We start from the raw sequence: 16,656 nt of genomic DNA on the forward strand, positions 1-16,656 counted from the left end.
GTGCAATATGTCAGAAGTTTACATGTTCATGTTTTTTCCAGATCATGGACAGGCTGTTAAAAACTAGATTCATGGAAGTTATGATTTTCTAGACTCCACAATTTTATGAAGAAAAAAAAAACATGTAGGAAAGTCCAAAAGCCCCTGGGATCAAATTTTGAATGCACGCCAACAACAAGGAAGTCAGTGTTAGTCTATGGTGTAAAGAATGGCAAATGACCAAAACAAGTACATAAAACTAACATTCAACTGTATCCCCATAATAGAGGCGCTTTACAGCCACCAAAGTAAATATTATCAGTGTATTATTTATCATCTCTGTGATGAAGTGTGATCTGGAAAGGAAAGTCTCATTTTATAGTTGCATTTATTTAAAAATCCTTTTCTTAGTGATCGGTCAGCAAACAGGGAGAGGCTTTATTGGCTGCACTGATAGAAATTACAAGGCTTGTCCACCCTAAAATGCTTCTTATTAGCTGTTTACGACACAGTATTACTTAACTTTGATGAAAACCACCTATACTTTTTAAAATTTGTGTCTTATTATTATTTATTTTTTTTTTTTTTTTCTTGTTTGGGTTTTTTGTTGTGGGTCAAAAATGACAGAAAACACCTCCAACAGGGTAAATACGGGTTTGGTTTTTCATGCTATAGAGGTAAACTTGGTCCCTCCTAAGTCACAAAACATTTTTACAAAAACTCACAGCCCCCTCCTTCCAGACACTCACCTTGCAGGGATAAAAAAAGCAGTGCCCACCAACGCATGTGCACGGACATGAACTTGTTATCTGACATAGATTCACTTGTTTCATGCTGTCACACCTTCACAGAGCTTTTGAGAAAATACTGCTGCAATGGTGTGGATTTGTGCTTTTGAGAGGGTGGGGGGTAAAAATAATACCGTATTTTATACTTCACCTGCTGATCTTCATGTTGTGACAGACAGCAAATACAGCTTAAATTGTAGCAACGGCAACTTGCATCAGCCTGCTGTGGGTCGTCACAGCTTACTGGACCTTAATGGAGCTCTTGCCACAAGCTAGCACAACAGATCACACTGATACAGTTCAAGACCACCTTCTTATTCCACCCCTGCATTGTGTCGAGGAGGGGATTCAGGTGCGGACATGTCCTCCACCTCCGTTCCGTGGCAAAGGTGCTTTGTGAGTCTTTATGACTTTCCATCTTGCTTGTGGCCACTGAACTGCTGTCTGTCATTTAATATTTTCTGCGTGTGTATTCATGACCTGCACGCTCTCTGACCCCTTAAGTATACGTGTGTGTGTGGATGTTTGTGTGTATTTCTCAATCTATAAATGCAGTCTCATGGCTTTTTTATTTGAGATACTTAATTGCATTAACAAAACCTTCAATGACAATTAATATCAATGCACCAAATGTCTGCAAAAAAGGACAGACGTCAAATTCCTGACATGAGATATTTTTTGTACGACTGGATAACTAAGTGCAGTGACTTTTTTTTTCCACACTGAGACATAGCCAGACATTATTAAAAAAAATGCACAAACATATGGTCCAAATCTGATATCATGGCTTGGCAAAAAAGAAGATTGGTGTACTAGAACAGGTAAAATCTGCCACTGATGTTGAGACTGCAACATTTATCAAGTGCATGTCAGCTCTGAAGTTCTGCTGTAGGTTCCAAACTGCATCTAAATGTGTTTGGTAATGTTGGAAATGAGGATGGAGAGGCTGCTGAAACCCAGCTGTTGTTTTGGCTCTCATCCAGTCAGCAAAGAGCCAGTTATCTCTGTGGACTCTCTGATGTCTATCGCCATCCTCACCAAACACGCACTCACAAACACACAGTGTTTGTTTTGCACCCTTGTATTCCACAAATGAGAGTCTTTTCCCCATTTAGCCATCCACATCACCTTTTATACTCTGCTGAATAAAATACATCTTCCCTCGGCTATGTTTTCTATCACTTAATCATTTGTGCTGTAGTTTCCATCATAGTTTGCTGGGTATTTTACTAAGTTGTAATCTTTCTACAAAGTACCAAAAATACACATGGGCATGAGCAACAATATGAACATTCAATTTTTTAAATAGATTTGATGGTAATCTCAGCAAAAACTCCCATTTTCCGTTGACTATCTGCAGGATTTAACTGAAAGAATAAAACTGCATTAGGTCTTTTCTAGAGAGTTTATAGGAAGATTTTAGTCCATATGGAGCTTATTGGACCACTCAATGATAGTTGGAAAGCGCATTATCTTTTGTTTTTATATACAGTATCTATATATAAACTGATGTAACATTTCATTTTCTGAAAATAGTACAAACAAAGTCGTTCAGCTTCTCTGTGAATGCCAGCAGAATGTTGGTTTATTGTATTCAGAATTTGGTGGTTTTTGTGGACAGTTTCAGTTTTTTATGTTGTCAACTTTCTGTTTTATGCTTTCAAAGCAAAGTTGGGTTTTTTTTTTCACACAGCACCAACATTTGTCTGTCTGCTTCAGTGCGTGGCAGTCCAGGAAATGACCTTGGTTAACCACAACTTTCTTGAAAGAAGATGGAGAAGTAGAAGAAGTCTGTCCACAATGAGGGCTGTTAACAATGTACCAGCAACCCACTGTCTCTTTTAGGTGTATGCATGGCATATATTCACTGAAACCATTTTATTTATTTTTTTTTATCTTCTCTTATTTTTTCCCAACAGAACATTTAAATTCAACCTATCAACAAATTGCAGTGTTGATGATAAATTATATTAATTACAAAAAAACAACAAGAGCTTTAACCCAACGAAAAAAGGTATAAAACTGAAAACTAAAACCTAACCGCATATAGATTTTTGCTTCCAAACTTCATAATGTTAGTATTAAATCCTTGAGGTTGAGCACGCTCTTGACAGAACAGCCTAAATGCAGTTCTTTCAATATTGGTCTTATATTCTTGCAGAGAGCTGCAGTTAAATTCATCAAGCCTAAGTTTGCGAAGACAAATACAAACTTGTGGTTTATTCAAGTGAAGTTTATATTCTAGCAACCGGTGATGAAAACACACAAATATATGGTGTATATTTTTCTAATTTTCATTTTGGCACACACTCGAAAGCATTCGACAAAAAGAATACTGTGTGTTTGAATGAAATGCAGTAAATAAGAATGTCCATGTTTCTTCCCTGGAGAGGGTGTGTTTACTTTAGAGGTTTGGATTCTGGCCAGTGGAGGAGGAATAGTTTTTCAGAAATAATCAGGGGGCACACTTATTACCCAGGATTCTCCTCTTGAAATGGTAAATGATACCCTTCTATGTCTCTGCTGGTCTGCAGACAGAAAAAGAAAAAGAAAACAAACCCTAAAACACTGCACCTTGTTTTAGTTTAATCTTTCACAGGGGGCTTAAATTCGTCTGTGAAGGTCACAGTTTAATTTCTAATGCGCTGATGAGTTGTCCAAGGGAAAAAAAAAACAAAGAAATAAAACTGATGCACTGTCAAGCATGTAGCTGACATTTTGGCTACATATTGTATTAACGCGATGCGGACCTTCATCTAAACAAAGAAAATTGCCATGGATGGAGTCTGTGATTCTCTGCTAGAAGGGTACTTTTAACATCTTTATTAACTGTGTCTAAATTTTCATTGGATCCGCTTTCACCTGAGTAACACCAAGCAGTTATTTAGATTAAAATAGAGTGAACGTCTCAGGAGCTTTCAATGGAATATTCTGTATTGGCGTAGTTAGTACAGTAAACAGGTAGTATCTATCCTTGTTCGCCTGTGGTCAAATGTTGTTCCATCTGTGGTTGTTTACTGTGCAAAGCCATAAACGTCTTCATTCTGTAACCCTATTCAGCTCTCAGACTGGACATCCTTTTTTCAGCACAGAAAGTAATGAAAATATTGATGCATTGAGGTATTGTGGGTTTGTATGCAGCAAAGCCACACAGACAAGTATTTACAGTTTAATTTTAAGGCCTCAAAATTGCGCACTTACATCAGAGACAAGGTGAACTTTTCTTTGTTTGTAAATCTTTCCTGTCTCAGCAAGAAGATTTGAAAGCTAATCATAAAAAAAAGATCCTGGTGAGTTTGTGAAGAAGAATAAAAACCGTTTGCTGCAAGAGACTGTCATTGTCAGTTGTTGGAAGTTCTGCTTTCATTTCACAGCACGGTCAAACTACTGTTTGTTTCTTTGCTTTTTTCTGGTTTCTCTACAATAGAGTAGTTTTAAATTATAGTCGAGCCAGTTTGATTTCTGAGTGTGGATGCGATTTGAACTCTTACATTTTTCACAGAAAAAGGCTCACACTTGCCATTATTTTCCAGATTTAATGGAAGTATCATAGCTTGTTAGAGGACAAACTTTAGCATCCTGTGGACTTTTTAAAATGTAATGACGAAGGATGATGAATATAATTTTTAAAAAAAAATACAACTCTCAGGAAGTGGCAGTGAAACTTGTTTAGAATTGAATTATCTGTGTTTCCATCAGTCTTCTCCTCCTCGCAAAGTGTTGTGACTATTCTGCCTTCCAGCAAAGGATTTTCCTGTCAATATATAAACTGGCAAACTTCTTACTGTAATAGGAGTGAGAGTAAGTTCAGATATGCAATTTGTGCCTGAAACTGACAGATGCAACTGCAGCCAGTTGCTCAGAGTAAATGTGTGTTATTATACTCTTTGCCCTGGATCACTGAACCAAATAATAATAATAATAATAATAATAATAATTTAAAAAAAAAAAAAAAAAAAATTGAAATAAGACACTTAGAATTTCTTTTAGTCATGCCACCACACATGCTGCATTGCATAGAGGTTCATTTTTGTCCTTTTTTTTTTTTTTTTTTTTTTGCTGATTAGCACTAAATAAACTTACAAAGTAGAAAACTTGTATTTTTTTTATGTGTGGGTGTGTGCTTTAGTTCTAACACAGTAATAGCATGTTTTTATTCCCAGCTTTCACGTTGCCACAAGTGAACGTGGCTGTGTTTTTTTTAGTCATATTTGTCATTGCCTAACAGTGATCTGTAAGCAAACTGCATGCTGCTTAGGCATAAACTATGACAAAAGAAAAATCCTTTCTTGACTGAAAATACACATACCTGAGGCACCACATCACGCACAAATCCAGAGTTCAAAAGCTGAAAATCCATAATCTTTCAGAAACATTTTGGGAACAAATATTTGACGTTTTCATGTCTAAGCACTCATAATGTTGCAGACACAACTGCCAGAACACCAGCTGGGACTTAAAATGGGAAACTGATACTGTTTTGTCGAGAGGAAGGAAACAATCCTTCATATCCTCCTTTTGCTTCATCACGGTAAAGACAGAAATAAACACACCTCATGAATGCTTTTCCATGTACACTGATTTGCTCAGTGTAATCTGCCAGTAGACCTTCTACATGAAGAGCTGCCTGTCTTACCTTCCATAAAACCATGCTGGTCTCATGATAAAAAGTCAGTAGTGTGCATTTTGGAGTGTCCTTTTCCTGAGGGAAGCTGGACTGTTTTTTGCTGTTCATAGCACTATGAGCAGGTGCGAAAAGAGGAGTTACTGGGTTTACAAGCAGATGCTAAGAGTAAATCATGCTGCCCGATTAGCTGGGTTCTTCATTTTATTCTCATTATAATTATAAATGAAAAGGCTGAACTTTTATTCCTCATCTAGAGGGACTCACATATGCAGAGCATACTTTTGTTTTGAACTTTTCTGTTCTTTTTTTTGTTTTATTGCTATTGTTTCCCGAAAGACCCATCATGTTGCCTGTTGATGTAATTAATCATACTTGGTGTGTGGATTTTAGCGTGCATTTTGCACAGCAGTGTCCTTCATACTTGAATGTTTTCCTTTCTTTAATCGCCATCATTGTCTTTTCTTGCAGGTTTATGCAGATGATGTGTTGACAAGAGAAGAGCAGATAGGCCTGCTGTTTAAAGCCAAACAAAGATGTGAGGGGGCCATGAAGGCCAAGATTCCAGGTGAGTGTGTGAAAGTCTTTATGGCTTTTCCATGTTGTCATTGCATGTTTATGCTTGTTAACCAAGTCATATTAATATGATTGTATATAAATACTGTTAAATTCACTATAGTATGTTTTTTTTTTTTTTTTTTTTTTAATCTGTTTTTGTTTTCTTTGTTTTTTCCACTGACAATAAGTTATTTATTTATTTTTTTTACTTGTTCATTCTTTGTTACATTAACCAGATTGGTATTTTTCCAATACCGACGTTGGCTGTCAAGAGGATTACAGTTTGGATGTTTGCCCTGCAGCTTATTTGAGATGATATTGCCCCTAAAAGCCTACCCACCATGGTGGGAGTGCTAAATATTAAACAAATCATTGTTTTGTTCAAGAACAGGTTGATAACTGCAAGTTAAAAGCTGGAGGATGCTTATTTTATCACGTGTTTCCAAATGTAGAGTCTTCTCTGAGAAGATTAAGCAAACAAAGTGTGAACCTTTATATAACACACATGTTGCTTTTCCGTTACTCTTTTTTTTAAATTTAGCTTAGTTTTTGTTTAAAACTAGACTGAGCCACTGAGGAGGTTTCTCAGTAAATTCTAGTTTGAGAGAAAGATTCAGTGGGGGATGCAATAACCCCCCCCACTCCAGAGATTTCTGATTGAAGATGTGAAATTCAGTGAAGACAAGTGGATAGCATCAGACAGGCAGGACAAGCAGGAGAAAGATGGTGAACTGAAAGGAAGAAACAAAACATTATTTACACTAAAGTTTGGCAAGATCTGCACATACCAACTGCATTTGCCAGTAGGGCCACCATGATGACCACAGGAGAGCATTAGACTGTAAAGAGCACTTTATTATCATGATTGAATGTCATTGTTAACTTATTTAAATGGGACTGCTGATTATGGGAGCTTAAACTCTTATTATTATAATAATCATGTGTTGTGCAATCTTCAGCTATTTGCAGAAACCATCTTGCTTCATAACAAAAAGAAAAGTATGACAGGCCAATTTTTTTGCTCTTTTGCTGTTTTACATGTTGCTGATACGTTCACATCTGAAACTGTTTTGAAGAAATTGTGTGGCAACTCAATGTCCGTTGACGGTTAGATTTAAAAATACTGCCTTGCTTCCTTTGGCCTCCCTGTGGCTTTCATGAGGTTGGGATTGAGAGCAAAGCTGATCCTCGGGTGTATTTGCGTATTAAGGGTATCCAAAGGGCGCCATTTTCCAGCAGACCCCACCATCTACAGCATCTGTGGTTACTGTCATTTTCCCAGTTGATTGTTAAGAGAGAACTTTGGATTCCACAGCCAAACCAATCGTAATATTTTCACTTCAGCTCCAGTGTATTGTGGTTGCCTTGAATTCTTTGACCCTCCAGACGATACCCCTTGTAAATGAAACACATAATTAAAAACGTACCAGCCTCAGAACACAAAAGCCATTGTTGACTGTTCCCCGTAGTCACATTCCTCATGTGGTATTTCCCAACTTCTCATGGTTTTGATAACTATCCATAAATCTCAAGTTAGTAAAAAAAAAAAAAACAATATACTGCTACCATTTAGAATAGTATCCGTGAGTCAGGCCAGGATGTACCAGCAACACTGTTCTTTCTCTTAAACGCAACAAGATGCCCATACATGCTAACGCAGAGCTGAGTAATCAGTCCAACACAACGGCTCTCTCAGATGAGAGTTTGTGTTGTTCATCTGATCGCCATCATGCTTAATCCATGATGTCACGTCGCATGTCGCAGTGACTGGCAGTCCTGGTGTCACTCTGCAGCATGCACTTCCGAGCACATACTGCCTGAATCATGAACTTTATTGTCGCCATTTTAAACATTTGTGACATTCAACTGAAGAGGAGCGTTTTCGGTAGCCTTGACAAAGCATAGCATTAGCACATCTCACTTTTCTTTATCACTTGAAAGACATTCTGAGAAATGCACCATGAAACTTTCTCACATAGAGTAAGATGCATGTGTCATAAACGCACATCTTCAAAATACAAGCTAAAACAGAGTACTTATTATTACACTGATAGTTGGGAGAATGAAGACACTAACTGCTTTTTTTTTTTCTAGGAGGAATCTGTGTCTAATCTTGCTGACTACAAGAGCTCAGCTTCTCAATAGTTTAAGGTTTTTATCAACTGATATTTACTCTCTTTGATGCGCTATACATTTTCAGTAAGAGGGAACACCTGGACATCAGTCAAGCACACTCAGTTTGAGTCCATGAAGTCATGCTGCTGGCTTCACTTGCAGTGACTTTCGCGCTATTTGTTTCTTAGTTTCTGGATAGTCTGTTATTTTTGGCACATGAAATAAGACATTATTTTTTCCTCAAAATCACATTAAAACTTAACTCTTTTGATGACAGAATACATGTCCATGTTTTCTGTCCATTTGAAATAATGCTTAAAAATGTGCTTTTTTGGTATTATAGCGATTATATTTCTGTATGTACTGGTGGACTGTTTTCAAGGTACTCCAGAGTCTATGCGTCTATATTGATCATGATAGCATGATTTTTTCTTACACAAGGCCACCAGATAGCACGAAGGTCACGTGGTTCCAACTGTGGTTCTGTCTTTGACATTTAGCTAGGCTCATTTAATCTCTTCACATTATGCACCACAGATGTCAGAACCCCATTGTTGCTTGAAAAGATGAAGCATCCTAAGGTGGATGCTCCTTCTTTAACCAGTCCTGACACCCTCATTTGTTGCCAACTATTCTTATCATCGCATGTTCTTCCAGAAATTAGTCAGTGAGCAAACTGAAAAACTACAATAATAATAATAATAATAATAATAATAATAATAATAATAATAATAATAATAATAATAATAATAATAATAATAACTAAAGAGCTTAAGGTGCAGTATTATCTGGATGTATATTTATATGTTTTTAAGTGCAGGTGAGTGAAAAGCACATTCTAAGGCACTTAAAATGTTGCTGAGGTTAAAAGGTGTTATATAAGTGCAGACTATTTACCATTTACTACTGGATGTGAGTCGTGCAACCGTAAACGGCTCAAAGCACATTATGTCTTGTATCTGCAGTCGACCTATTGGACCATATAAAAGCATTGAGCACCTTCTTACCATTGCCTGGAAACATCTACTGCATGTAGACCAACGTTAGTGCTGACCTTATTAGAGGAGAACTAAAGGAATTCTCAATGAACCAGAAATAACTGCCTCTGTTTATTTGTGGTGAATTCACAATATTTTATCAAAAAGTTAATGTATTAAGTGATCTATGTTACATAACAATATTTCCGGCCCCTCTTTCTGTCTCTCTGGTTGTGTAGATGGGTTTCATTTCTCTTCCCCATTTCCTTGCTTCCCGGTCCCTCCAATTTAAGATTAAGAAGTGTAGGCAAAAAGCAGCACAAGCAAAGAGGATTTGAGTCTTAGGTGTCAAACAAAATTAGACATCCTTGCACTGTAAGTCCAAAGTTAAAGCAATTAAATATGACATGGCACAAGTGCATCATATGCCTGTGTTATATTTCAGTCTGCGTCTGTATGTTATTTGTCAGATTAGTACAACATAGCCCATGGCATCTCTCTCTTTCTGATATATTTATTTTCTTTTTTTACTTTTACCCATTTCAGAAAGTGACATTATTTGTCACATGTGCCAAAAAGACCCTGCAAAGAGCACACCTGTATATACACACACTTTCTTATACTCTTCTGGCAAGTCCTCTTTGTCATTGCTTCTCTTTCCTCCACCTGTCGGATTTCTGGGTCACTAAGAGGAAAGGAGAGGAGACACAATGGCATAAAATAAAATAAAAAAAGAAGAAGAACTAAGAAGGAATGTGCAGCCTTGCGGCCCTCTGCTTGTACACAATGTGACTTCACAGTATTAAAGTAGCTCTCACAGGTAGTGACAGCTGCTGCCCCCCTTACAGTCTTTGCGTTAAGTCAAAGTCCTTATAGGCTCATCTGGGCACTCTGCAGCCATCTTGATAATGCCTTTTGACTGGTTGTTTTCAGGTCTCAACATCAGGTCACATTCTAAGCAAATGTGAAAAAAAATAAGGGCATTCTTGTTGGGCTGCTCGATTATGGTAAAAATAATAATCATGATTATTTTGACTGACATTGAGATCTCGATTATTTAAAACAATTATCCATTATCTTTAACAACATTAATTTATTTAACATTAAACAGCGGCTTTTAAACAATGTCTTTAAGATTCTACAATTTTTAGAAAACAAGCAAATAACATGAAGCTTTGACATGACAAAGTGCAGATACTGATGTAAACTGAACAGATAAATATAAACTATGTTGCAGGGAACTTCCACAATCGACTGCTATTATCCTACATTGCACCTGCAGCCAGAGCTGACTGTGAGACTGTGAGACTGGCCGCATTGGAGTGCTTTAGGACGGGAGGGGCTTCCGCTGCACGTTCCTGACAGTAACTGCAGAACAATATGTGCCCTCAAGTCAGTCACCAAAATACCAGAAAAGTCTCTAATAAGTCCAGTAAAAGTTGCTAGATTTGTCGCAAAATAAGTCACCAAGGGCGATTTGAAATTCGCCAGATTTAGCGGGAAAGTCACCAAGTTGGCAGCAGTGGTTGAATAAAACCAAAGTGGCAGTGGGAGGAGTTTACAACACAGCGCTGCAATGCCAGTGGCGCTAGATTGGCGGCTGGAGACAGCAGGAGAGTGAACTGCAAAGACAAATGTTTTATTGGAATTGAAATTAAAATCCGATTAATCGCCCAGCCCTACATTCTTGACTAAAGAAAAAACAAAATCAAACAAACAAAAAAAAGACAATGAATAAAAAAAAAATAAAAAAAAAATAAAAAAAAAAAGATTTAAATATACATTAATGTAATGCATATTGCTAAATGTTTGGTAATCTAAACATATCCAAACAGTTCACATGTTTTAATTCTGTTTATTCTTCAAACAGTATTCTTAATACAAGAAGTTAATGATCAAAGATGATTTTATGCACAAGCAAGTGTGGGTCAACAACAGGATCTGATAACAGGAACTCCCAGTTTGACAACAAACTGGTAACTAGTTGGGTAGATTTCTGTCTTTTATTTGTTAGGTCAGTGGTACTCAATTCAGACCTGCGAGGTCCGCAATCCAGCAGGTTTTCCATGTATTTAATGAGACATTTTCCAGAAGCTGATTGGCTATTAGACTTATTTCAACTGATTCAAGTGTGTTGAACACATAGAAAACATGGAAAACCTGCTGAATTGCAGAATTGTAGGACAGAATTGAGTACCACTGGTATAGGTGATGATGGACAGGTGTGTTTTAAATCCCGTCAGGCAAAGCTGCAGAGGGAAAGGGAGGAGAAGCCGAGTGAGACAGGGAGTGTGGGTGAATCCAAGGAGGCAGGGCATGAGAAGTTCACCTTCTTGTGCCCCCCTGTATATTCTTCTCATGCATTCCGATGGACTATGGGGCAATGCCTGACGCTGTATAATACGCCTGTAATCAGCCATGATAAAGACGACTTCCATACAGGACTTAATACTGAAATCGGATTTTTTGCAGATATCTGATTTGCTTTATGTGGTTGTTCACTTTATTATTTACATGCAACCTTTATCACACTTTGGTGGGATCTGTTCAAGGCCCTGGAGTGATCTGCATACGCAAAGGAAGATTTGCTTATGAAAGTAAACACAGTGGGAAGTTTACATGTAAATATGGAAATAATGACATGTTTTTGTATTACTTTTAACATTTTTGCACATTTGGAACTGATAAATTATAAACATCTGTTAAGGAAAGAAGGAGATTGAGAAAAAGGAGAGCACAATGTCCTTTTGTGCAGCAGTGGCAAAAGATTTCTGACGTCTGTCTCACTTCAGTAACAAAAGAGATGAATGAAGTGGAACATGACTGCTCAGATGGAGATCATTTTGAGAAAGACTGGATGCGGATCAGGTTCAGTGCCACCTAAGAAAGTATCAGATTTAAACAAATGTGCATAATTCTGTTCAAACAATCATAAACAGATCAGGATAAGCCTCACATTTTGGCAAAAATGAGCTTCGAGACATTTTTGCCCGTAGTGTAAACGAAGGTATCCTTTTATCAGCTGAAACGTAATATTTGGCCACTTCATGAGAAATACAAAATGCCTTTGCAAGCTACTCAATGAAATCATAAAACCAGATTGAGTTGTCATTATCAATCATTAAAGACATCTCAGATACTTAATTAAGTTTGGCTCATAAGAAGAAAACAATTTTATTGCCTCTTAATTCTCTGGAACTTTTATTTATTTGAATAATAATAATAATAAAAAAAAACAAAAAAACAAGTTTGGAAGTTTTGCAATATCCCCCAATATCACAATAACATCCTTCTCAATGGCTGACACTAAAACAAAACAAACAAAAAACAGCAGCCCCCAGCAGCCCTCTGTTTGAACAAACAGGAAAATACCTGCAGCATTTTCATTTCACACAACATCCCCGTACCCTCTCTCATTTACATCTTTAAATGTTTGTGCATTGGCGGGGATTTTTGATTTTGGATGTGGGCTTCACAAACCCGTTCAGGAATGTCTGACAGGGACGTTGTGAAATGCTTGAGGGGCAGTTTTGGGAGATAGATCAGTAGATCAGCCCTAGAGAGCTGACCTGCATACCTCATGATGCTGTCCTACCCTGCATGTGACTCATCCTGCCTGTTTTCTGACCTCTTTTGGAAGGTTGGACATGTCTTTTCAATCTTGTAACAGCTGAAGAAATTAGAGTAAACATATTACTTTAATAAAGAGGGAAAAATAAATGTCTACTAGTACGCCTGCTTGAACACATACCTTATGTCTTAATGTCATCTTGATTATTTGATTCTTTCTGTTTTTTAAAGTTGTGTTAACTTCTAAGAGTTTGTAAAATAATATTAATGAAAAGCATTGACTTTGCTTACTCGTGAAAATAGTTTGGACAAAATTCACACCCAAGACTTTAGTAAATTACCAGTCATTCTGACCTTGAAGCTGTGGCTTACGTTTAACAGATGATAGTTATTTGCAGCTTTGGCTTTACATCTGTGTTTTTCTCACCTGCATGACCGCCCTCAGGTTTTTCTTCTTGTGGTTTGCTGAGCTATTGTGAGAGATGTTGACTGACGACCACTTCAAAATGAGTTCAGTGTGACATGAACTTCTTGTTGAGAGTAATCAATAATCAGACCAAAGCACAGAGAAAAGACTTGGTGTCGTGTGAGGATGTGTCAGGCCGTTGTCTTCCGCTGTGTGAGCTGTCTGTTTTAACTTAATATTTGTTCAGTAAATATGCAAAGTGGTCATTAGATTGCTGAGTCCAGGTTTTCTTTGTGGGGAAACACTGAGGTTTGCCTGAAAAAAGGACAGTGGAGGGATGTGGGTTCAAATCCCCAGACCTTGCAGTGTGAAAATAGCTCAGTCCTCAAGCTTGTGGTTCCGGTGTAGAATAACATCAGCAATCAGTATAAAAGGTTGCATGTATCAGGAGAAAATGCAATATGTGTTTTGACATCTGCAGGTCAGAAATAAATGAGTTGGGGGGAGAAGAAAGGCCTCTAAAAACCCCAGTGACATCACGAATACCAAAGTCCCCTCATAGTCACGTTTTTATTTAAATTGTGGTATTTAAAAAAGAAATTTATGGAAAATTACATACTTGTGTGTGTTTAGTGTTTAATTTAAGCCTGTTAGTAGGTGGCCTTATGGTAATAAAACCTATGGCAAAAGTGAGCTGCAATTCTACTTTTACTCCCAGGATGTGTGGTCAGTGTGATTCTTCAAACTAAACTCTGTGTTTCTCCCTCCAGAGATCTGTAGAAATCAGTCAGCTCCACTCAGTCTGCTCTTTAATTTCATGCTCCCACTGACAAGCAAATAAAAAAGCAAGTCGCCATAGCGTCAGATGTTTCTTCGCTAGTTTGATTACAGGAATGAGAAAATAATGGATCTGCTGCAAAGAGTGGATCATTTAAATTTTATCCTTAGCTACTTATTAGTGGTCAAAGTGAGGCAGCTGTTTTCAATAATACAACATAAATGCCAAGCCAAAAGGGAGGGTTATGCCAGGACTCTGTGGCGAAAGCGACTTTACTCCCACTATTAGAGCACTGAAATGCACTGTTTAGTTGACAGCTTGTGTATGAGTGTGTTCTTTTGTTGTTGTTGTTTTGATGTTGAAAGTGATTTAATGAGCATGTGTTACATTGCTTATGTGTCATTTGATAACTATTTTCCCCAATTTTTCTCGACTTCTTTGAGAAAATGACAAGAAGGCAAACTTGATTTGTTAAAATGTCCCTGTTACTTTTAGGTTTTTTTTTTCTTTATTTTAAAAGTAACACAGTACGGGCTCACATTATCTAACAAACAAAATAACACATTTGAAATAAGTATTAGTAGCAAGCAAAGTAATGTGCAAAAGCATACAGTGATGAGGATGCTGAAGTAAACTATTACCACTCAGCAATTTAATAATATATATAATAATCTATTTAGAGTACAACAGTGCACTAGGTGTTTTAGCAAATCTTTTAAATGAGATCCATGCGAAATCCATTTCCATACAACATAAAACCAGCGTAATGCTATCAACAATGGAGCAGTTATGGAAATTTAGAGTAAGTAACAATCAAGCCTTAGCCAACACTCAATGCACAACTTGTTGTCAGCATGCTGGGAATTCCATGATTGCAAGTCTGTACCAGATGGGAAGTGGTGTATGCATGTGTGTTCTTCGGATGACCCCCTGCTTCCTTGAGCGGAATGAGAAAGGTCTCATTTACACTTAGACGTACCACAAATTGCAAAGCTGCTTTGAGCGTTGCTAATTTACATAAACATACATGTCATACATCCGGTTTTTCTTTTTAAAGGACAGCAGAAACCTTGAAAAAAAAAAGGAACTCTGCTCTTTTGAATACCATGAGACGTTTGCCGTGATACTGCAGCCATGGGAGAACAGCACTTTGTGGCCCCTTTTTTTTAAGTCAACATTGTTTTTGTCTCAGCAGATGGTTTCTGCTCACCAGAGTGGGATGGCATTGTTTGCTGGCCTGAAGGACCCCCTGGAAATATTGTGTTCACTGCCTGTCCAGAGTACATCCATGACTTCAACCATAAAGGTAAGACTGGCCTCTAGTATAGTCAGCAGTTGGTGACATTTTTTGTGCGGCCATATAGAAAATCATAACCAGAACTCCCTCTGAGACGTCTTTAGTCATTTTACCATAATTAAGCTTCAAATATCTAATTAAAACCGTTTTTTCTTTGGTGTCTAGGACGAGTATACCGTCGGTGTGACAACAATGGAACGTGGGCGCAGGCCTCAACCAACAAGACATGGGCCAATTATAGTGAATGCGCAAAATTCCTCCACCATCACAACTACAGCCATAACAATGTGAGATCCATCTTATTTCCATGTGCATGCTCATTGACACAGTAACACTGCTTTCCCTGCAAATTAACTGGAGCTATAGTGTGAGCGAAGGCTGCACCAGACTAAACTGTCTCTCTTAAGACATTACAGCTATTTAGTGTTGCACCATTTTACGACGCAATTACAATTCCTTTGAAATGAGTAACACATTTGCAATATGACTTCTCAGTAATGTGCAGCATGCATGAACTTTTATCATTTTTAATTATATGTTGGGATGATGACAGAGAAATAATGAAAAGGTTCCAGTGTAGTGTGGTTACTTTGTGATGGCGTGTCTATATTAAGCGAAATTTATGCTTATAAGCAAATTAAAAACAGTGTCATGTTAGTCTAAATATTAAAATGCTGAGCTTGCTAGAAAACATTTATTTTGGGGGGAAATAAGTTATAGCTTTAAACATGTAATATTTTATCTTAAATTTAAATATTTTCTAAACTAAATACATATAGTTGTAAAATTACATTATGACCAAACATATGTCATAAGGCATGACTGTTGCACACCTTCTGTCGACTTTAGATACTTGTTGTAATGGTATGCACACGCTGAACCATGAGTCTCTTCATAGTTTTTTGTGAAACCGCCATCAGGGATTTGCTCCAGTTTAGTCACAAAAGCACCACTGAGGTCAGGTGCTGATGATTAGTGATAAGACATGGCACCAACCCATCCCTGGTGTCCTCAAGGTGTTTGATGGGGTCAAAGTCAGAGCTCTGCACAGGCCTGTTAAACTCGGCCAGCCATTTCTTCCCCATGGTCACTTTGATCAAGGGGTTTTATTTTTTCTTTGAAACATATAGAAACTAAGAGTTAGAAATACACTTTGTCGTTTTTATAAATGTTTATATGAACATCATACTTTTCTTCCATCTAAAACAGATCTTGAAAATAGCATGGACATATTTGGGACCAAGCTTTTTGTTCTAGTTTTTCTTGCATTCTTGGAAATCCGAATGTGCTCGTGCTTTAAGAAATAGGTTTCATTTGATCATGTTCAACTGTAATGTTTTAAAGAAAGCATCAATTACAGAATCAGAGATAATTTTGCGATAATGAATTCTGACATGCCCCTTCAGTCACTATTATTTGCATGAGCGATATTAAAAGCATGTTAAAAACAGCTGCATATTTCAAGCAGAGATCTTCCCAGAACTGACCAAATGTTTTGGGAAAAATACTGTTATCAGATGAGATTAAAAACTCTTGTTTTTGTTGGTTAAGGAAAAAATACAAA

The 16,656-nt window shown here is 37.3% G+C and overlaps 1 protein-coding gene across 1 annotated transcript in view; it reads left to right on the plus strand.

Annotated features, from left to right (window-relative positions):
* The window catches only part of pth1r (parathyroid hormone 1 receptor), a gene marked incomplete at its 3' end in the record, with an annotated part of 59,274 nt that overhangs the window by 26,482 nt on the left and 16,136 nt on the right, over window positions 1-16,656 (plus strand). Inside the window, exons 2-4 of the mRNA XM_079243181.1 lie at window positions 5,863-5,959; window positions 14,991-15,101; window positions 15,258-15,379. Of these exons, the coding sequence (XP_079099307.1) occupies window positions 5,863-5,959; window positions 14,991-15,101; window positions 15,258-15,379 (330 nt within the window). The remainder of the gene's footprint in view (window positions 1-5,862; window positions 5,960-14,990; window positions 15,102-15,257; window positions 15,380-16,656) is intronic.

The sequence above is a fragment of the Telmatherina bonti genome (genome assembly GCF_933228915.1).
Source record: "Telmatherina bonti genome assembly, chromosome: 7".
Classification (NCBI taxonomy): domain Eukaryota; kingdom Metazoa; phylum Chordata; class Actinopteri; order Atheriniformes; family Telmatherinidae; genus Telmatherina; species Telmatherina bonti.